We start from the raw sequence: 21,908 nt of genomic DNA on the forward strand, positions 1-21,908 counted from the left end.
GTAGTTCACTTTCATTTTTGACAGATTGTACAAGTAACCCCATATACAGACTTCGCTGATCTACATCACTGTGTTTTTACATCCCGCTACACTTACCGGCCCAGGAAAACCAATTAGTTCTTTAGTTTGGTGGGTATTATAACTGTATTACAACGTTGCTGTGATCCTCCCGGTGACTTCCAGGGCGCTAGGTGGCAGTAGCGCGCAGAGGTTATGACGGCACAGTCAACATCAGGAAAAGACGGTTGACGTTGCTACGCCTTGCTAGATGATTGGCGAGGTAAGATGGCGGCGCCAGAGGAGCCAGAATTATCTCAGGCGCAGACCGAAAAACTCCTTCAATTTCAGGTAGACAGCGCAAATACTTCACTAAGACGTGTCCGTTTGAAACCTCATGCAGTAATACGTTGTCGTTGGTACTGAATCCCTGTAAATAGGTGGAACCGTGTGTCTTTAAACGCTTTTTGCATAGTCAACTTGGTTAACGTTACCCAGAGCCCCCTAACGTTAGCCGTCAACTTGAGTCAGAGCTAACGTTAGCAAAGCTAGCTAACATTAGCAAAGCTAGCTAACAAGTTAGCAGACTTTAAGGGCCATGGATGGACTTAAATAGCGTAACGTTTGTCTTACTTGCTTTGCTTAAAGACATATACCCAATACATATTTGTTTATCAGCATCATACATGCCGCCTTTTAAATGTAATTTCGGACTTTACGTTAACGTCAACTTGGCTAACGTTAGGTTTCCACTGACGCTCCCTACTGAACACTTGCTGAGTTAACATTAGCACAGCAGTCATGGGCGAGCTGTCACTGAAGTTTCTCAGCGACCCAGGTGTTTTTAGCTGAACTACATTAAACTGTTGCATATGTGACAGTAAGAGGGATGCAATTTTCGTCCAATCAATATATAGCCCGATCTGTCTTTCTTAGAATGCAGTTGGAAAGCTCGCCGTTAAAATGAATTGATATTTTGGAGAGCTACCAGTTAACGTTAGCTAACCTTTAACGCCATCCTGCTTGGTTGAGGTTAAATTTCTCTTTTTTCTCTGTGAATGTTGACGTTAATTTCAAGCTTAAGTAACTACCTAACAATGCTTGTTGAGTACATACTTAAAGGATTTTATTCTGGGTCACAGCCAAGCAAATTTTTTGTTGTGGATGTTATTTTGTTTGTTTTCTGGTTAACTTTTATGAATAGTTGACATAGTAAACCTGTAAGCTGCTGAAAGCAGCCCTGATTATATTCAAACGTGCTTTTCTGCTTTTATCAGCATTTTGAAGCCTTTGGCTGACTTTCTTTTCATATCTAATAGGACCTAACTGGTTTGGAATCAATGGACCAATGTCGTCGAACATTAGAGCAACATAATTGGAACATAGAGGTAAATGGCACAAAGATGGATTCCTATCAATCTGTTTCCGCTTTTATTCCTATACAGATTCCGTGAACTGTGCCGTCTTGCTCTTATTTATATGTCATTTCTTTCTCATGGTTAATTGAAGTATGATGGCCTTAAATGTGTTTCAGGCTGCAGTACAAGACAGACTTAATGAGCAGGAAGGAGTGCCCAGTGTGTTTAACCCTCCACCATCCAGACCATTGCAGGTCAACACAGCAGACCATAGAGTATATAGTTACATCGTCTCAAGGCCACAACCAAGGGTATGTCTGCAGGCTCTCTTAAGGCTTGTGATTAAAGACGTAATCTCTGCATTGCTGTTAAATATTTAATTTCACCAGACAAAATAAGCTACTGGACTTCTCTTACAGTATTCTGTAATGCTGTTCCTCGTTGTTGACATGTAGCCACATTCTAAGGGGACTTTCTCAGTATATATTTCTGTTGTTGATGTTATCATTTGTGTACTGTTCTAACGTAATGAATAAGATGACTGTTACTTTTAAGACCATTCTTGAAGGAGCATTCAGTCTAAGTGATGTCTTCCTTTTTAATCTAATTTTGATGGCATAAGGCACAGAAAAGGCCTCATATTTTGGAATTTGTTTTTTTACCTTTGCTTTTTACTATTTATATTGTAACAGACTGCAATGGTTCTTCTTTTCAGGGGTTGCTAGGATGGAGTTACTACTTGATAATGCTACCTTTCAGATTTACATATTACACACTTCTGGACATATTCAGGTAACGTAAGCACATTGATTTAAATTTGCAATTCCCAGAGGGCAAGCTTGTGGCTGCATAAAAGTAATTGATCTCTACAATGTTTTTTTTTTCTTCAAGGTTTGCCCTGAGATTCATCAGGCCAGATCCTCGTGGTCGTGTGACAGACCCTGTTGGAGATGTTGTGTCCTTCATTCAGAGTTTTGAGGAGAAGTATGGTCGGTCACACCCTGTGTTTTACCAGGGAACATACAGCCAGGTGAGTTCAAAGATGTGGAGTGCCAGACCTACATTTGTATGCTCTTAGGTTAATTTCAGTTGGTGGACAAGGTAAAATTGCAATATGTTGCATTGCTTTTGTTTTCTCTGAAACATATAGGCACTGAATGATGCCAAACGGGAGCTCCGCTACTTATTAGTGTACCTTCATGGGGAGGATCATCAAGACACTGATGAGTTTTGCCGGTATAGTACTTATTATCTTAATTACCTACATAACCTGAGTGACAGCCAGCAGAATTTGTTACGTAGAATCCTCTTGTTGCTGTGTGTCGCACAGTTGCTTGAGTTTGTTCTTACAAACTCAAGCGACATGATTCAGAGAAGTTGGGTCAGGAGCAACAAAAGACTGGGAAAGTTGTGGAATGCTCCAAAAACACCTGTTTGGTGATGATTGCATTCTGTTATTATTTGTTTTACACAGAGTCACGACTTTTTTGGACACAGAGTCACAGTTTGATATTAGTGTATTTATATATAATATGTTTTATATCCATCTGCACATGAAAAGTGTCTCTCTTAAATGGTTTGTTTTGTGCTGCTGATCTGTCACTTCCTAGCTCCACGTTATGTACAGAAGAGGTTGTAACCTTCCTCAACACACGAATGCTCTTTTGGGCATGCTCAACCAGCAAGCCTGAGGGCTACAGAGGTATGCAAATTTATTGATATTTAACCCACCAGTTGTTGTCAGTCAGCTCTTGATGTAATCACACTTCATATGTCCATGTTCTGTATGAAAGAGTTATGTGACAAAGTCAAACTGGAGGATTTAAAAGTGGATTTAGTGCCCCTCATTATCTTTGCCCTAATGAAACACAATAGAACAAAGGTGAAGAGCTGATTGGCCTTCATTGTTTTTATATTCTGAGGTTTAGAGTTCTCCATTTTGACTTCTGTCACCACCCTAGTACAAGGAACTTGAAAGATATATGTGCTGCGAAAATCATCAAAAGATTTTAACCAACAGTTAGTCCTGTGGATCATCTGTAGTAACTGGGACATTGTGTCTGGAAATGCATGCTGAGTTTCTCAAATGTAGTGTTTTGATGACTGTGTTGGGGTGGCAGTTGAAGTCCCAGTAGAGCGCTCTAAACCTTGGCAAACATAAAGTAGAAACTATATGCATCGTAGCTACCACAGGGGCTAAGTGACATAATTATGGTTTGTTGTTTGTGTGTGTGTGTGTGTGTGTGTATGTCTGTGTGTCTGTGTTTGTATGTATTTAGATGGGGTGACCATTTCATTAAATTCCTAAAATGTATAGTAGCAGCAAATGTGTCAGTTTTGTATTTGGGTGTGTTTCAGTGTCCCAAGCATTGCGGGAGAACACCTACCCATTCCTGGCCATGATCATGCTGAAGGACCGCAGGATGACAGTGGTGGGCAGACTTGAGGGTCTCATTCAGCCAGAGGACCTCATCAATCAGCTCACCTTCATCATGGATGCCAACCAAACACATCTGATGTCAGAGCGCCTCGAACGGTACTGGAAATCAATTCATTCACACTAGATTGCTTGATGTGAGACATCTCATCTCCATTTACATTGGTGAAGGTGGGAAGTTACATGATGGGATGGTTTTGAGATTATGATTGAAGCTCAAAATTTGACATCTGATCATCCAGCAGGACAGTTATAAGCAGCAGTTCAAAATAAGTTGTGAATAAAATGTAGCTTCACTAATCAGGTTACTTTATCTCCATAGTTGCTGCTATTTAACCAGAAAGTGTCAGCGTTTATAAATAGACAAATACTTGTTTCAGGGAGGAGAGGAACCAGACCCAAGTGCTAAGGCAGCAGCAGGACGAGGCCTATCTGGCCTCCCTCCGTGCCGACCAGGAGAAGGACCGAAAGAAGAGGGAGGAGGAGGAGCAGCTAAGGCAAGAGGAGGAGAAGGTCCGACAGACTGCTCTTGCTGAGGAGCGGAGACGACGAGTGAGCCTTATTTTCCGTTATATTCATGTTATTCATGCCAGTCTGCACGTGCAGACCTTAAGTAATGATTTGTATGAACCAGACAGTTATCTCTTAACATAAACAAAATTCTTTTTTGATTCAAGTTGTCAAAATGTTTTGTGTGACTCCAGACACTCGAAGAGGAGAAGGAGAGGAAGTCTGAATGTCTTCCCCCAGAGCCACCTGCAGATGATCCAGAAAGTGTCAAAATAGTGTTTAAGCTGCCCAACGATACACGAGTAGAGAGACGATTCCTCTTTGGGCAGTCTCTGACGGTGAGTACTGCCGTGACCCCATGTACTGTTTGTGTGTGTGCTTGTGTGTTTTTATTATTATGCTGCAACGGCTCCAATGGCCCAAGCTGGAATGAGCTAGAAACACAAAACTCAGCCCAGTAACTGGATATGATGTGCAAGTGCTCTCCAAGAAATATGAGCCCAGACGCCCAGGTGGGATTAAGGCCCAAAATTTCAATTTTGGAAAGGCTACCTCTAAACCCAGTGGACAGAATTTCACCAGTTTACGTGTATGTGCTGTGCAGGTGGGTGTGGCCTATGACATATTTGCTTGTAACTCAAGATGCCTTCGAGCAATCCTGATGGAGATATCCTGTGCTACCCCCTGAACAGTCCCAGAGTTTAGTTCAAAACTGATGAAGGGGGGATGATGGTGGAATTTGTGTGTGCCATTATTGAAATGTTGCAGGCTTTGTGATGATAAAACAAGTGTGTGATTGGTCTCACTCCTCCTCCCCATCCTCCGATGCTGTACCACAATCTCTGCCTCAATGATTTAAAACATATTAAAAAACTGAATTATTTCTAAAGCACTGTATTTGCAGAACATTACCACTTGCGGTGATTTGTCAGTTCAGTTGATTGTTTTTTTTCTTTCACAGGTAATATACGACTTCCTTTTCTCTTTGAAAGAATCCCCGGAGAAGTTTCAGATAGTAACAAACTTCCCTCGCCGAGTCTTGCCCTGCCTTCCGACTGAAGAGCAGCCCAACCCCCCCACACTGAAAGAGGCGGGACTCAGCCGCTCCGAGGTCCTTTTTGTTCAAGACCTAACGGACGATTAATAGATGACATACCTCCTCTACATGGAAACACATTTTCCTACAATGCCCACCCACTCCTCTTTTTCTTTTTCTTCTTTCGTTAAATGGCCATTATGCCCAAGGGATCATTGCGATAAAATGCTAACCTGGAAAAAAATTAACGACCTTGCATCCAGTCCTTGTTTGGTTGTTTACGGGGTTCCCAATAGCCTGGAAAGTCTTGAATTTTATCAAATAAATATTTCTTGAAGTCCTTCCTTGAACTCATCCTTGCATCTGTGTGGACAAAGAGGTCTGTTTTCCATTGGCTATACTAGCTACCGGTTCATTATTGTCCTTCCTCACCACTAAGTGTTGCCGCAAAGGATTAATCATCTACTGAATTGTACTGAAATGGTAGCATAGCTTTGTGTAAAACCAGAACTACATCCCAGTGAAGTTCATGTCTGGGCAACTGACAACGGCAGGTTGTATTAATACCTACTGATACACACAGGATGCAGCATGGAGAAGTATTGGGTTTCTATGACTGTGTGACTGCCTTGGCTTTTTTTTTTTTTTTTTGTCAAAGACTCAATGTTTGATCCATGTGTCCTTATTCAACTTCCTTTTGCCCCTAAGTTTGCACATGCTTCCCTCACAGTGGTAGACAAGTACAGAAGTGGTCTGTGTCAAAGATGGGTTTGGTACTGCTGTGATTGTTAATCTATGTGGTGTGGACAGCACATGTACTACTTCAGGGAGCAGGTTGGTGGATTTGGACATAGGAGTAATGGGAACCCTGTTTTAAATGAGCCATGACCTGTACATAAGTTAGATATTTAAAAACCCCAAATTTACCTTTTTTTTTTTTTTTTTTTTTTTTTGACTCATCTGTGTCATAAAATGACCAAATGCAGGTTGTTACTATGTAAAGCAGACTGCCTCAAGCTCATTTAAAAATACAATATTTAACAGAGGCCACAGCTTTTACATGTGGCTTCATCTAGTATAGTTCAAGTCTGCCCATAGTGTGCCTGTGGTTACTCATAGATGCCTGTTTTGCCTGTAACATCTGAATGGGCTCATGTAAAGATGTAATTTTCCAACTATGAATTAAAAACATTTTAAAAATGTGGGTTCATTGAGATTGTACAACACTTGTGGTACCAGTGCATAACATAAGCAGCTTTTTGCCGTTGGTGATATTGATGAGTGGGGGATGTTTTTTAACCTGTCAGTAGCCAAATCAAGTAAGACAAGTGTTATATTGGTATACATCATACATTTATTAGTGAACAACCCTTTCAAATCAGCCACAACAATTAAAAAAAAAAATATGATTGCACTACTTGGTAAAGCATAACTAGCAACTTTCATTTAAAAAAAGTACAAATCTTAAAAATTTCAAACAGTATACAGATGTATATATAATACACTAACTAGTTATGTTAAATGCTACAAACAATATGATTCCAATGGAATGAAAAATTATAACATTAATAAGAACCATTTCCTATATATAATATATATTAGTTGTTTTCTCCTCCCACCCCCCAATACAAACATGGAAAAAATGAGGTAACTGTAAATGTGCAAGTACCAAAGCAAAATATCTGCCTAACACAGAACACATGCCCCTGGCTCTGTTGGCGGGTGGGTAGTCTGGTGTTCAGGCAAGGACCCCTAGAGGCCAGGGAGAGTAAGAACAGTAAACCACTATCCCACCACAGCAAAAGTCATTGGTAAACAATAAATGGCGTCTACTGAGCAATCAATCACAAATCCTAAATAAATTTTAGCTGCTTATTGGAACACATTTTTGCACCACACAAGCTGTGAGATTATTCAATAACTCTTAACAGAAAGACTACAAGACTCTATTCTCAGTTGTCATTAAAAATGACCTCATTACCTAGGCCTTAATGGGAGGTTCTTGTATTTAATAGGGTATCTGGATATTGTCAATTAAATATTTACTCCAAAAATAATAGTGCTAACATTAACATGAATTAAGGTATCTATATGTGAACAATACATTTTAAGATATTGATACACTGAGCAAGAGCCTGATAGGCAGGTACAGTACTACACTGAAATAAGTATGACAACACTTTATTCTTTTTTTAATCCCTTAAACTATATTGATTTTCACTGACATTGTTTAGGGGTATTAGTATAACATGCTTTAAGAATACATGGGATCCATGACAAACTATTGCATTCACGCAAGTGAGTTTTCATACCTAAAAGCAGAACATCTAGCACCTTTTCACTATGGCTTTTGATAAACTACAGTAGTTTCAGAGCATGTAATTTTCAGTCGTTAGGGCAATAACAGTAACACAATGTATGTAAGAAGTTCTGGATTCAAGACCAGCTTTTTTTCCTATAAAATGAAGTTAGCGCAATAAAATCTTGTAGTCATTCAGTTCTATTACAAATGTGTGCAGTACAATGCATGGCAGTTATCAGCTGAGCGTTAAGATCCAAACCCCCAGAACCCAAAGCCAACTAGAGCTAAAAATCAGTTGGGATCTGGTTGACAAGCATGCATATTGTGCACCATTAAATAGGTCCCCACCAGATTTTGAGATATCCTCCACTATAACACACTTGTTTTACTTTTTTTTTGTTTTTTTTAAGTCATGCAAACACCTCTGAAGTAGATTTGGGAGTGAAGTAGGTAGAATAGTGTGCGCCGCGGCACATTTAGAAATGGGATCACAACCGCTATGTTGAACATATGGTTCGAGTAAAAGAACAGAAGTCAAACAGGTTCGAGTAATACACTTGTAATGAGTTGCAGTGTACATTGCCTCTTTTCAGTGAATACTTATAACATATTTATTGATCTTTTTTCTTGCATGCCTGTCTTTAAATGATGTAATATCTACTATTTCCGACAAAACAGAATATTATAATTGATTACATTAAATTATTTATGGTCTGAGGAAAACGACCAAACTAAATTCAGATATACCCTTTTCATGGCATCCTTTCCATCTGAAATGGACTGTTCTCCTTTATTTTTCTATACCGAGAGGCCCTGAGTGATTTTTTTTTAACTTACAATATATGCCAGCGAATAGATATGTACACATAGGTTAATTCTCAAAGCTGTGGGTTTAACTCATTAAAATGGCTTCTTTTTTTTCTCTTGAAGGTGGCACACACATCAAAGACTCACATTCACTTAAACAAAAGTAAAGAAAAAGGCAAGATCCCTTTACACATAAAAGCAAAGGTTACAACTGCCTGTTAGTGCTTACTGGGGCAGTTAAGAGACAAGAGTGAATCCAAAGCAAAAGTCCATTTGTTGCTCTTTTCCCTCCCACCCCAAATGTATGGGTTTTTTTGTGTTTTTTGTTTTTTTTTTTGTTTGTTTGTTTTTTTGTTAGTGTGAACACAAGCAGGGAACTAGAAGTCTAACAGTGTTTCTACACTACTGAGCACTCCAGCTCTGTGTCATTTGAACCTTGTCCTGATCACTGTGGGATACAGGCAGCTGGCGTATCGTGGAGCGTCACCAGTGACTTCTACAAGGGTTTTCAACATTCTTCTGTCTTCAAACGTTTATCTAAAAGCATTCACGCTGAAGCTATACATACAGTTGCTCTTTTACAACACCATTACCATGGCCTAAGACAATGACCTGACCAAGTTACCAGAATATAACACATACCATACACATTGTTAGTGCTCCTACTGTTTCCTTCAATGTATTTTCTCTAGAAGACAAAACCAATAAATAAACCTTTTCTTAAAAACGGCATACTTTTAAAACAAGTGGAAATGACAAAGTATTTTCAGGATTAGTAATAGGTTTGTGCTTGTCAAGGTCATAAGAAGGCAGATCTGAAATCTTGAACAGTATAGGCTATATCTGTGTATTGGATTTGGCTCACAAACAAAGAAATAAAAAGCCCAGTCTTCCTAAAAGGGGAAGAAAGTTCATTTAAAACTCGCCACTCACTGCACATATTGCTTTCTGCACAGGCCTCCAGAGCTCTATGGCATCAGCACAGCTTTCGGACGAGGACTCCCATCCTTAAACGCAGTCAGGGTGGAACCACATGCTAGTCTTCCCTCATGGCGCTTTCTGAATAAGCAAGCAGTTCTTTTAGTATGCTTCTTTGTCTCTTCTTTTTCTTAAATTTTGATAATTTTGGTGGCAATGCTTGATTAAAATATTGCTAGTCTGAATCAACAGTTCATGCAAAACCTAGCATGCTGCCCTGTATCCAGTGGTTACACAATGCATTGGCTCTGTGAACAGGACAAACAAAAACACACACACACACACACACACACACACACACACACACACACACACACACACACACACACTATGCTCACACTCATACACACTTGCCAGAGGAACAATGCTGACATGGAGGGTGGATGTAGCACTTGTGCAGTTATGCCAGATGACCTCGAAAAGACGCAGTCCATTAATCCATGACTGCTTTTGTACAGATCTGTGTTCCAGAGTGGATAATCTGGGGTAGAAGATACCCCACAGTATGTCCCATCACTCGCAGTCCATAACCTCAGGCTTAACAGAATCTGCATATAAACCACAGCAAGTCACACTTTCACAATAGCATTGGCAAATCTAAAACAAATAAGGGGTAAAACTGTTGAAATGATCAATACATTATTGCAGAACATACATTATTAACAAGTCACTTTGCCCAACACCTACACAAACATGCATCTATGATGGTCAGGCGTCGCCTCCAAACACAGATACCCATGTTGAAGTATTCCTATTATTTTTCTGCTAATTGCACAAGGTGTCCAGCCTCTCATCCTCCAGGCTCCCGACTCACCTCTTCGATGCAGGACTCCCACTATTCATGAACACCACAACCAAATCCACTAAATAAAAATGAAACCCTGTAAACAAAAGCAGCAAATAATGCTTTGTAGGGAAAATCTTTGGAATCTGCAACAAGGGGGCAGAGAAAGAACTGGCTGGCGATCCCAGAACTCTGGCTATAGGCTGCGATAGGCAGTGGGTTTCATGAGACTTGGACAGTGAAGCACAGCAGAGGTACAATAGGCTCCAGAAACAATCCTGGATTGCTTATTATCAAGGAAGGGGCAGGAGTAGTGGGTGGGTAAGCGATATTTACTGGAGGACGCAGGTTGGGTGGCAGGTGTCCCCAGTTTTGGGGCAGACTCTGGTGTGTGCAGCTTTCCAGTTCAGCACTCAGAGATCGACACAGTTCTCACTCCACCTCCCGGTGTACGTCCGAGGCATCCGCTCGGCAAATAGGACAAGTGCGATTAGTCTGGAAGTCAAGCGGAAGCACAAAGCATAAAAGACATTAAGCACTGTGCACCGCAATATTCACACAGACCAATGAGAACACTATGATGTGGGTTAATTTGTAGAACTGGCACCAACTTACCTTTAACCATTTATCCACACACTTCGCATGGAATTCGTGGTTACAAGGTAATACCCGAAGTAGCTGCCTACACTCAAAGTCACTAAAGCACACAACACACCTGAGGGGAAGAGAGGAAAGAGTTACGTGGATATACAGTGGATACATCTGTGCCGACTGAATGCAAATGGTTTGTTTAATTAAGAGGTGAGGGAAAGGCTTACAGCGTTTGTTCAGATAGATGATTCTCTGAGTTGAATCTGTAGGACGGAAGTTGCTCTATATCTGCCTTAGTGAGTCCACGTGGTTTGGCTTCACCCAACCTCTCTGCCAGATTCAGTAATGCCTAGAGAGAGAGAGAAAGAAAGGAACTGATGTGTGCCACCAAATACATTTCTGTCACACCTACAAACTTGGAGATATAACGTAGTGGAAAAAAGGAAAGAGGAAACCTTTTCTTAGATGATGTCTGCCGCTATTTTACAATTTATGACCACGTATAATAAATGTGAACTTGATCGTACATATGAATCTCTGCATCTCGGTCATACATAATGAGCAGGAATGTACGATATATCAAATCTCACAATGTCGTGGGATTGTGATGCTATCTACCATGGCACTACATGGTTATTCACTTGGTCTCTGTCAAAAATTGTATGGCTTTTGTTCGAACAGCAGAGGGTGCAATCATAGTAGCCAAGAAGACAGACTCCCATCATCCTTTGTGTGCAAGCCAAGCGCTGTTAAAAATAAACCCAACAAGAAAATGACCGATGAACAGGCCGATAACGAAAAAGAAACTGAAGATACTTTCGGAGCTGGTATGTGGCAGCATTTCAGTTTTCCCATTTGAAGAACTGACAATGGTGAAGAGGAAACTGACAAACGCAAAACAATTTGCAAATACTGCCGGGCAGTCAACTACACTACAGGAAAAACATCACAGGTGAGAAGCCATTTGGCTCATGGTCACCTAGAGAAGCTCAAACCACAACAACAGCAAAGCTTCAGCCAGGCCAGAGGAGCCTGAAAGAAGCATTTGGAGCCCCAACTCTGAATAACAGTCCGAGAGCTGAAGAAATCACAAGATGCTTTGGCGAATATGCAGCCAAAGACTTATAGCCATTTTCTGTGGTAGACAATGGCAGATTTCAGAGGTTAATGGACTCAACACTGGACTCAACGTAGCTGAGGTTTTGAAATCTGCTGTTTTGGAGTGGGAGCTCGACACGAAGCATAACAACAATCATCACAGAATTGCTGTTGTTGCAGAAAATGGAATATGGATGTAGCAGTGAGAGAGAGTGTCCCCACACATTAAGTGTTTTGCGCAGACTTTAAACCTCACTTCACAAGAGGGACTGAACATAGGCCATGCCAGCCATCTGCTTGGTTGAATGGGGTGTGTAGCAGAGTTTTTTCACTGCAGTTCAACTGCAACAACTTTCACTGGGATCAGACTACACAATTTTTTTTGTCTTTGACGATGGTCCCCGCATCCCTCCTCTTTGCCATGGTTACCTGACTTTGCTCTGGAGAGAGCCCCTCGTTGGTAAACACTCAGGAACATGTGGTGAGTCATGTCACACTACACATGTCAAGACAAAAAAATTCTGACATGCCAGTCTTTTGGTCAGGGTGTCGTGGGTCGTCCCAGACGCCGCAGTACAGGTCGTTTAGCATGTCACACTACATAGGTATTGATGCCCGATTGTTGTTCTTGATTGGTTACAACACTGGTAATTAGTCGGCCACGACAGAATCATCTCAAAATCGAGCTAGATTCATGTAGTCTGATCCCGACATTAGCTGACCACCAAACAGAGATGATCGAATCTGCCAGTACACAAACTGATGCTGGATGTGGTCACCCGATGGAACAGCTCTTTTAATTATTTTATAAAAGAACTGCTACTGCCTGCTGCATGGCTTTTGTTTTGAAATTGTACATGGTTCAATCATTCATTGCCAGAGACATTTCACATATCAATTTTCTTTGCATGCTTAGGTTATGGCTGGCTACTTTTATTGTATTAAAGAAGGAAAGCAGAAGAACTTTAAGTTAAAAACAAATTTTATATGAATAAAAAAATGATGTACACACTAATGTATTAGTAAAGGGCATTTTTCTTTCTTTTTAGTATCACAGTAAATATTGAATTGTGGACTTTATGTCGAGGTGTTTTTGTACTGCGAGTTTCGTATCAATACATCCCTAATAATGACTAATGTAGTACTTCTTGTATTGTTAACTGTTCTAAATACTTTTTTGCAAAAGTTTTTACATTTTTGAAATTAAGGACAACCATTAGCATCATTACATGAAATTTAGTGCTATTTCCAGTGAATTAGGATGTACTGAACACTTACGACAAAACTACTGGCGAGCTCCAGTCCTTTGGTATGGACTGTATATTCAACGTGTGAAAAATCGTCACACTAACCTCATAGTTCTCCATCTCCACATCATCCACATCCAAATCTAGACTGATGGCTGGGCCCACTGCTGCTGGAGGCACAGGAAGCATTGACCTGAGCAGAGAGAGACACAACTTGTTGAGCAAGCATCAGCACAACCAGCTTCACTGTGACTGTAAGCAGCATGCTGCAGATACCAGCACTGAATGGGACCTAGAGTTAATCACTGTTTCTGTCCGGCCTCTTTAGTCAAAGCAGAGATGCAGAGAACTTAGTAAAATCAGGCATTTTACATTCAAGTAAAGAACCACATGATTAAGGCTGCAATATTTCATAAATTGGCTGCTTTAACTGCAGATACTCACAGGAAGTAAGGGAGGAAGCCTGGGTAGTAAGATGGAGGGGGAGGTGGAGGGGGGAGAGGTTGCTGCAACCGGTATCTCTGTCCACTCACTCGCCGGGGCAGCATGTGGGGATATGGCTGAGGAGAAAACACAGAGATTAAAGGAACTGTGTAAAACAGAAGTCTGTGATCAAAGAGAACTATCTTCTTCCATTTCACTTTATAATAACAGCAAGTTTAAGAAAAGTCAGGACATTGGTTAGGAAAAAGTGAGAAATTCTTGGTGAGCAAGGGGAGGAAAATCCTTTAAGAACAGCACATGCAAGGACAGTTTCACAGTAATGTGACACAACTCTTAAGAAAACACTTAAGGTGGGATGACAATTTCAAATTTCAAAGTCAAAGTGAAGGTGAGAGCAAGATAACTGTTGTATTTTGGATTTAACATGATGTCTTTGCTTTGTCAGCATCAACTTTTCACTTCCTCCTTGTGAAACATTTGTCCATGTTGTATTCAAAAGCCATTTAGCTTCTTGAATAAATCAGAACACTTAATTCTTCCAAAATTAATTCACTTCATAAACCTTTTAAACAGCCATCTCAATCTGTCACAAGAAAAGTGCAAGTGGCAAAAATATTATTAATGACACATTCAAGCAATTACTGCAATGCAATATAACAATTAACGTTATTAGTGAGAGCTGTGTTCAACAGGTAAAAAATTATACTGTGAAAAAGGTCAATTTAAATTTAGCTTTCCTCATCCTACGAACCCCTGCTTATATGCACCTGCTTGCAGAATGAGAATGCAGTTGTACTCAGGGTTTCTGCAGGTTCTCAAAGTTAAATTTAAGACCTTTTTAATACCACATAGGATGTAATTCATTAACCGCTTTACAAAGCATGAGGGAAAACCAGCAGGCTGCAATTATCTATTATTATCTAACATTTTGTTGAGTACTTTCCAACAGTATTTAACAACAATTCCTAATTGTATAATTAATTCAACTAATACAATGTGGATGGTAAGCACACTGTCAATTTCCCAGTGAAATAAAGGTCTGAAAATGTCTCAGATGCCGTCTTACCACTCCAAAGGGAAGCTCCTGATGCAGAGGCTCTTGAGGAAGATACTGTAAGGGCAGAGAAGGAGGCAGCGCTGGTGGGTGATGAGAGGGAGGGTAGGAGAAGGTCCCTAATGGGTGCTGGTCCCCTCTTAGGTCAACTTCGTTCTCTACCCTCTGTAGAGGCTGAGCAGACAGAGAGATGTGCAGAAAAGGTTGTTGCTGTTGTTGGATCTGACACATGTGTGCATATTATCAAATTAGTGTTTACACTCTGCATTCACTGTACTGTGCTCTCATTGATAAATATGAGTACGATGTCGACTACTCACCATGCGTGGGTGTTGAGGCTGTAAAGGGACAAACTGGCTCAAAGGAGTAAGGTGCGGCGGCTGGTGGGGGGGTACAGATGGGGTTGGGTGCAATACAAAATGTTCGCTGGAGATCAGGGGTGGAAAGGCTTGATAAGACACTGGCATATGCTGCATGGTACATGCCTGTATGAGCTGAGGAGACGAGAAATAAACACAAAAATCGACATAAATTTATGTAAGAGAAATTTCTTGTTTTTATTTTATTTATATCAAAATCAAATTCAACACTTAAGAAGCGTCCACCTAACCAAAGCAAATCCTTGTATTTGCAGTAAGGCAGTTCTAATGACAGCATGTTGTAAGCATGTAGTGACCAGAAGCAATGCATTACATAAAACCACAGCATTGACAGTATTGCCACAACACCACACTAATCATTCTGAGGTTATCACAAATAAACTAAATGTACAACAGAATAATATTTCATGTTGCTTAACTGTCAGAATATTTGTGCTAACATCAATCATAAGTCCTGCACAGTAACAGCAGCAGCTTATTTGTTAGTCATGAACAGTGACAGATTGCATGGCTGGTATGGTGTGCTACATGGATGCCACTGACATTTGGGCTCTTCCTTTTCAAACTCACAGGAGGAGGAAGGCAGCAGAGCAGAGAGAGCTGTCCGCTGAACATTACCGAGCATGCTGGGAGCTGCTGAGTGTTGCACCCTGGAAGGGGCTGCCCGGTGTGGATGGGAAATCCGTGTGTCGTCACCGTCGTAACAGTGTATGATATTGGAACTGATCCCTGGTGCATCTTGTAAGGAAAGAAGTGGGGCAGGGGGAAAGATGGGTGACTTCACAATCTGACGAAAACAGAAGCCTGTCTCCCCAGAATAACTCATTATTTACACAACGCCTCATGATAAATCTGCAAATTACTGAGGAACACAAGTCAGGTTCAATAAATGCTACCACTTCTTCACTCATCTCCTTGTGGTTGTTCATATTCTGTTATTACCTGGTCGTGTAGATCCACCATGATGGGGCTCTGCTGGGGCAGGTGAGCAGCAGGGTGAAGCATGCGTGGTGGTGTGCTGGTGTGGCTGTATTGTCTGGACTCATCTAAAGGAACCTGTTGGTGATGTTGGGAGAAAAGCAGATGATGGAAGTTCTCATCCTGGACCAGGGAACTGTGCAGTACAGGTCTGTCTCGTCTCCCCCACTGGCGTCTCACTGGTGGGCTGTAACATAATAGAGAAAATAAAGTAATATTTGTAATAATTCAATACATTATGACTATAAACGGACTCTTGTATGTACTGCATGCTATTTCCTAAAAATAGCATCTCAACTGCATAACTTTTGTTCCACATAGATGTAGATGAATCAATGAAAATCTGCCTTAATGATGTGAGATACACACACACACACACACACACACACACACACACACACACACACACTAGAGATGCACAGATCTACTTTTTTCAGTTCCGATCTGATACCTGTCAATACTGAGTCCTGATCTGATGCCAGTGTTAAATTAATAAACTGTATGACTTCCTGCATGGACGAGAGTGGGGTCATTATTTTATGTATATGGCACCATCAGGCTTGACTTAAACATTTCTTTCCTAACTTTCTAAAACAAAATGTAACAATCTATACATAGATATAAATTTATTGGTTATTTTTCATTTCAATAATTGTGCACATGCAACTTGGTAATTAAATTACAATTAAGTCACAAATTAATTTACACAAGTAGTAACAAGTAACTTGGTAAAAAGAAAACATTCAAAATAAAAAATTAAACTTCTTATTACGCTATTTGAGAATATACCCCTAATTACTTGCATAGACAGAATGCAGGAAATCACCCTCACTGTAATGACTTAATATGTAGTTTAGCTGGATAGAAGCTGGGAAACATATTGCAGGCAACAATAAACTGGAACTTGAGGTTCTAATGCTCCTAATGAAGGAGATTCTACGGGGAACCCTTTAACATGCTCGACGCTACTGCAGAGACAGTGCTTTATGCTCAACAGACAAAAAATCCATTGCACAACACTGTTAACAGGGTGGATAATTCAGTCCAAGCAAATCTTAAATGGTACTACACTCATACCCCTTGGGTTTTGTGTTCAACAGTTAAATGTGTTATTATCCAATGTGGTCATGGTCAATTATTCTGTCAATATATTTCAACAATATATGCCACATTTGCACTTGAGAAAATGTGTGACGTAATGATTACATCTGATGACGAACACAGATTGTCTCTGTCTTTATCTCTAACAAGTGCATTGTCATTTAAATTTAAAGTCAGGGAAAAGAAAAGGTGCATTTGCTTATTTTTTTTTTTTTTCCTGTGGTAAGGCACCATGAGTCACACATAAAGCTGACATTTGATTGATGCTGAAAGCATTCCAATCTTAATACTTTTAAGTTAGATACACACAAAATAAATGAAATATATTTTTATATGTGCGAAAAAATTCTGACCGAAAGACAGTTTTTACCTTCTCCTGAGATGCACTGGGGCGTTGCAGGGCTCTCCAAGGAACCTCCTCGGGTTTAAGGGGGCTGTTGGTGGCAGCCTATTTACTGCTATTTCCCATGGTCGCATTGGTGACGTCGTGCAGACGAGTCACACTCTGGGAAAGGATACCTTACAGTGGAGGCACTTGTATGTTGCCTCTGATTGTCTTAACCCTGCAAAACACAACAATTTACAAATTCAGAACCCTGTTTCTTAAGCTACAGAGAGAGCTCAATTACATTTTAAACTATCAACTGAGCACACAGTCTAGTCGTCATGGAAAGTCATGAGGTAAATATTATGGTGGCTGCCCTCTTACAGGACCATACCAGATATCAAGTGAAATGTGTCACATTGTAACACCCCATATGAAAAATGCACCAAGATTTTCAGATCTGTTCCACCACACAGACACACACTGTTATGTTGTAAAACTGAATTACGTAATTATATCTTGATAAATTTGGGGTTACAATAATAAAAAAAATTGCATTATTTGACAACCCCTCTACATTATTCTCTACATTTAGGTTAAATCTCAACCAATCCAACATTAAGTTAACTGTACAAATCTCCCTGAATTATGAATGTAAGACACTCATATTTGAGAGTACTGAAAAAGTGAATTCATATTTTACTATAGCACATATGAAGCATCTGCCACTGTTTTTGTTGAGATCATTTATGTCACAGCTATGAGTTAGTTTCACTGACTTTAAACAGGCTTCTTAGATTTTATTGCATATGGAGCAGAGTACAATGACACTATTACGCACATGCACCAGATATCTATCTTCATGATGACTGACGCAAACATTATCTTTAGATATCAACATACAGTCTGTCTGCAAGTATAGTTCACCCCATTCATGAGATAACATTTGCCTCCCATAATGAGTGCTGGGCATTTTTAAAAGACTTAAATATTTGTACTGAAATTCATATTCACTTGCTCTAAGATCCCTGTAAGACACTCAATTACGATGCATTATTGAAACATACACTTGGAAAAGGTCCATACATGTTTAAAGACATGGGGCAGTGTTATTAGTAACTATAAACAAACCTAATGTCTGATGCAGGGGCCTGTTTAGATTGATAAAGATGTAGGCCACTGATAACTAAATTCAACTCATTTCTAATAAAGGGAAAAGTCACAAACGTATCTAATTTCAGCTATACACGTTCACTGTTAAATGTGCCGAGTTTAACCAGAATGCTTCAATATAGTGAAGTCAGAAGTGTGTAAGTGACAGTGTAATTAATGCGGCATTTTCGGGGACAGGGAGAAATAGGGGTCGCTGTAGCCTGCCTGAACAAAAACACGAAAGCCATGTGCTCAAAAGACAAAGCAACAACAAAAGATGTGGCAGGCAAGCGGGACCGCTAGCTACTATGCAATTAAGGAGGCCACCGTACCGTTACACCGTGCCTTACACGTGTCACGTAAAGCCCCGCACACATCACTGCGAAATTGAGCAACAATATCGTTGTGGCAACCGTTGGTTTCTCGTTGCCAGGGCAAATTCGACGTCCCCTGCTGAAGGAGAGCAGCTAACTTTAGCAAAGCTAGGCTAACGCTTTGTCCAAGCATAGCAGGACTCACCAGCTGCAGGTAGCTGCTGTTGGCAAGCTATTTAGCCAGTACGCTAGTACACAGTTAGGACATTTGCTCAAATATCACTGCATAATCTACCCATGTGACATGTTACACTACAGACAGAGAGCAGTACTGTGGAAAGGTTTAGCTATGTGAGTTGGCTAGCAACAGAGCCCACATCTTACTTTCTGAGCGACTTCACTTGCTCGGTGAGAAGGGGAGATGGCAGGTGTTTCAACCTCCGAAACGTCGCGTCCCATCAAATTACCCTTGCATGTAACCTCCTCTAACAGGCTACCATGACCCGACGGAAAGTAACGTTTACGCTACCCGACTTTGAATCGACTGCTGTTTCCTCCAACAGATCTCTGACAATGTCGGACGGAGCTATTAGCCTGCTAACGCTAGCCAGCTAACACACGCTTCCTACTGCTGCATAGGGTAACGTTATCCGTTTTCTCCAGAAACCGAACAATGTCCGTTAACAGCAGCGTTCACTTGAGCAGGCAAAACCGTTTAACGTGAGAAAAGTTAACATTCGCTATTCAACGATAGAAAACATTCCTTGGCGCGTGTGTGTTCCTTGAAAAGCATTGTTATGGCGAAACCACGCCTCCTTTTCGGAGTGACCTATCAGCGCGCTGCAAACACAGACAGTAGACATCCAGACAGCCTTTGCTATAGTGTATCAAAACAAGCAGTTCCTGTTGTTGCATGTAGCTTATAAACAAAAAGCTGTCTGAGGGGTTGCAGGGTCACCAAAACTTGTGAAAACATAATAGTGGCAGAACGAAAGAGTACTCTCACCTAATTTTCCCAGCCCTTACTTTTATCTTGCTATCTACACAAATGTTTTTTGAAATAATGGTCACTAGGAGTGGAAAGTAACTAGATACATCTCGTCTACTAAGTGCAATTTTGAGGTATTTGTACTTCACTTGAGTATTTCCCCTTGATGCTACTCTATACTATATTTCTAAGGGACAAATTGCACTTCTTGACTTGACTACATTAATGTAACAGGTGGTCACTTTTGAAGCGAAGATTTCACATTCTAAATCGATTTATACAATATGATGCATTATTATAGGTTAAACTACCCAGTAGTATATAAATCAATTAAAATGTAGCTCCACCTGAACCCACGCACACTACATTAAAGTACATATTCATGCATAAGTAATAATGATCCAGTAATATTGTGTAACACTGACACTAATACTCTTGTAGTTTTACTTCAGCAAAATCCTGAATACAAGACTTTTACTTGCAATGTAATGTCTCTTATGTGTAGTGTTACTTTTACTTAAGAAAATTATCCACTTTTTCCATCACTGACAGTCATTAAAATAATCAGAAAAGGTCAGCCTCTTTCCAAATGAGGAACTTGTTCTAATATTTATCCATTTCAGCATCACTGACCAGAAAAGTCTGGGGATTTCCCAACTAAACACTCTTCCTTGTGGCAACCTGTCTCCCTTCAAAGAAAAAAAATATTAGTCATCACTTTATTAATTTTGGCAAAAAGTAAAATTTTATTTTAATCAATTAGAGTAAGTGTTTATTTTGTAGAAGACACTGTCTCAAGGTCTATAGCTCTGCTGTGGCCCACAGTCTGTTTTGACTCTCACTTGAGGCCACAGTGTGCTGTAGACTACCCAGCTACCCAGTTATGTAATATTGCACTTGCATGACCAAGTGAGAAACATCCTTCACCGGCTTTTATACGGTATTTTTGAAGGGCAGCGAAGGCAGCTGCAAAAAACTGCATGTGATGCTGCAATTGAGGACTATCAAGCTTCATTAGGCCTTTTTAAGCTACATATCAGGCCTAATTTGTCCAGTAGGAGTTAATAAATAATATCTGTCTGTTTTGAAAGCTTTGATGCAAAGCATTGGAGCATATCTAGTCTTTTGAATGCACCCAGAAGTATGCACCTAATGAAAAGCTGATTAAGGAGAGCAGCAGTGGTATGCAACATAGACTAAATGTAAACATTACAACATCGCTCTCGGTAGCAGCAAAACAAGGAGGGGCTGGAGGTTGAGCAGGATGACAACCCTAATAACCCGTCTAACCGCCTCCTGTAAGCACGCACCGCAAATCTCCAAAACTCAACCGAGACAAAGCAATAAAAGACGAGGAGTGTGGTTACCTGATTGTTAATATGCAAACATCTGATCACTGATATTTTCCTTGTAATGTTCACATCTCGTTAGGCTAAGTGCGGCATCCTATGGTCAGCTGTTCCCGTGTGGAACATTCCGTGGATTTCACCACTGCTGTAAAAAAGGTGCTAAACGTTAGACTCGCGCATTACCACCACATTATCTCTGCATATTACGCAGGTTTATGGCTTCGCAACCCTCGAGATTATTTCCATAATGGCCACTTTTGGGATTTGGAGACGAGGATCCAGCCCCACGGTTGTTTTGGGTTTCTGCAGTTCCCTGTTACACCCCCATCTCTGCGTATTTCCAGAGCAGAGAGCACACGCCATGCTGCCATTTTTACCGTAATGGACAGAAAGAAGTGTGTCAGTCTGACTCGGAAGTTCAGGGTCGCCTCTGAAAAGAGTTCATTTGTATTCAGGGAATTAGGTGAAAACTAGACAACGACAAATAGCAACAACAACAACAATAATAAATTAGAAAAAAAGTGCTTAGAATTTTGATTTAAGTGAAAGTAGTAATGCCACAGTGTAAAGTAAATGTCCTGCATTCATCTGTGTACTTCATCTGTGTAAAAGCACAGAAACTGTTACCTGCAAAATTTTTTTAAGGTATCAATAGTAAAAGTTGTCATTACGTAGAAT

General features: G+C 40.4%; 2 protein-coding genes across 5 annotated transcripts; one reads left to right on the forward strand and one right to left on the reverse strand.

The window, feature by feature from the left end:
• Nucleotides 1–256: 256 nt before the first annotated feature.
• Nucleotides 257–6,542, forward strand: faf2 (Fas associated factor family member 2). The gene is made up of 11 exons (XM_076738656.1): nucleotides 257–348; nucleotides 1,317–1,385; nucleotides 1,532–1,666; nucleotides 2,071–2,147; nucleotides 2,247–2,385; nucleotides 2,506–2,591; nucleotides 2,966–3,057; nucleotides 3,714–3,891; nucleotides 4,173–4,344; nucleotides 4,497–4,640; nucleotides 5,264–6,542. Exons 1-11 carry the CDS (start codon nucleotides 286–288, stop codon nucleotides 5,444–5,446), a joined length of 1,338 nt encoding a protein of 445 aa, XP_076594771.1. The 5' UTR covers nucleotides 257–285; the 3' UTR covers nucleotides 5,447–6,542.
• A 2,257-nt stretch (nucleotides 6,543–8,799) lies between these two features.
• Nucleotides 8,800–21,564, reverse strand: rnf44 (ring finger protein 44). 4 transcript variants are annotated; one of them, XM_076738658.1, is made up of 11 exons: nucleotides 19,278–19,719; nucleotides 17,473–17,665; nucleotides 15,966–16,188; nucleotides 15,594–15,761; nucleotides 14,964–15,137; nucleotides 14,656–14,817; nucleotides 13,590–13,705; nucleotides 13,251–13,338; nucleotides 11,028–11,149; nucleotides 10,825–10,924; nucleotides 8,800–10,704 (listed from the first exon to the last, which is right to left on the reverse strand). In XM_076738658.1, the coding sequence occupies exons 2-11, from the start codon at nucleotides 17,577–17,579 to the stop codon at nucleotides 10,642–10,644; spliced, it is 1,323 nt and encodes a 440-aa protein (XP_076594773.1). In that variant the 5' UTR covers nucleotides 17,580–17,665; nucleotides 19,278–19,719; the 3' UTR covers nucleotides 8,800–10,641. The 4 variants fall into 4 exon arrangements, with proteins under 4 accessions (XP_076594773.1, XP_076594772.1, XP_076594776.1 ...); XM_076738657.1 differs by lacking the exon at nucleotides 19,278–19,719 and adding an exon at nucleotides 21,249–21,380 and having other exon boundaries at nucleotides 8,801–10,704; XM_076738661.1 differs by having other exon boundaries at nucleotides 8,801–10,704; nucleotides 15,642–15,761; nucleotides 19,278–19,714.
• Nucleotides 21,565–21,908: the final 344 nt, after the last annotated feature.

Source organism: Chaetodon auriga, chromosome 9 (genome assembly GCF_051107435.1).
Source record: "Chaetodon auriga isolate fChaAug3 chromosome 9, fChaAug3.hap1, whole genome shotgun sequence".
Classification (NCBI taxonomy): Eukaryota; Metazoa; Chordata; class Actinopteri; order Chaetodontiformes; family Chaetodontidae; genus Chaetodon; species Chaetodon auriga.

What these genes read in the sequence shown, in the direction of transcription:
- faf2 (XM_076738656.1), top strand. Translation starts at nt 286, where the DNA reads ATGGCGGCGCCAGAGGAGCCAGAATTATCTCAGGCGCAGACCGAAAAA. An exon ending in AACATAATTGGAACATAGAG is followed by an intron (nt 1,386 to 1,531) that starts GTAAATGGCACA and finishes AATGTGTTTCAG; the next exon opens with GCTGCAGTACAAGACAGACT. An exon ending in GACACTGATGAGTTTTGCCG is followed by an intron (nt 2,592 to 2,965) that starts GTATAGTACTTA and finishes GTCACTTCCTAG; the next exon opens with CTCCACGTTATGTACAGAAG.
- rnf44 (XM_076738658.1), bottom strand. Translation starts at nt 17,579, where the DNA reads ATGCGACCATGGGAAATAGCAGTAAATAGGCTGCCACCAACAGCCCCC. An exon ending in GGCTTCCTCCCTTACTTCCT is followed by an intron (nt 13,339 to 13,589) that starts GTGAGTATCTGC and finishes CTCTCTGCTCAG; the next exon opens with GTCAATGCTTCCTGTGCCTC. An exon ending in GTGTGGATAAATGGTTAAAG is followed by an intron (nt 10,705 to 10,824) that starts GTAAGTTGGTGC and finishes CTTGACTTCCAG; the next exon opens with ACTAATCGCACTTGTCCTAT.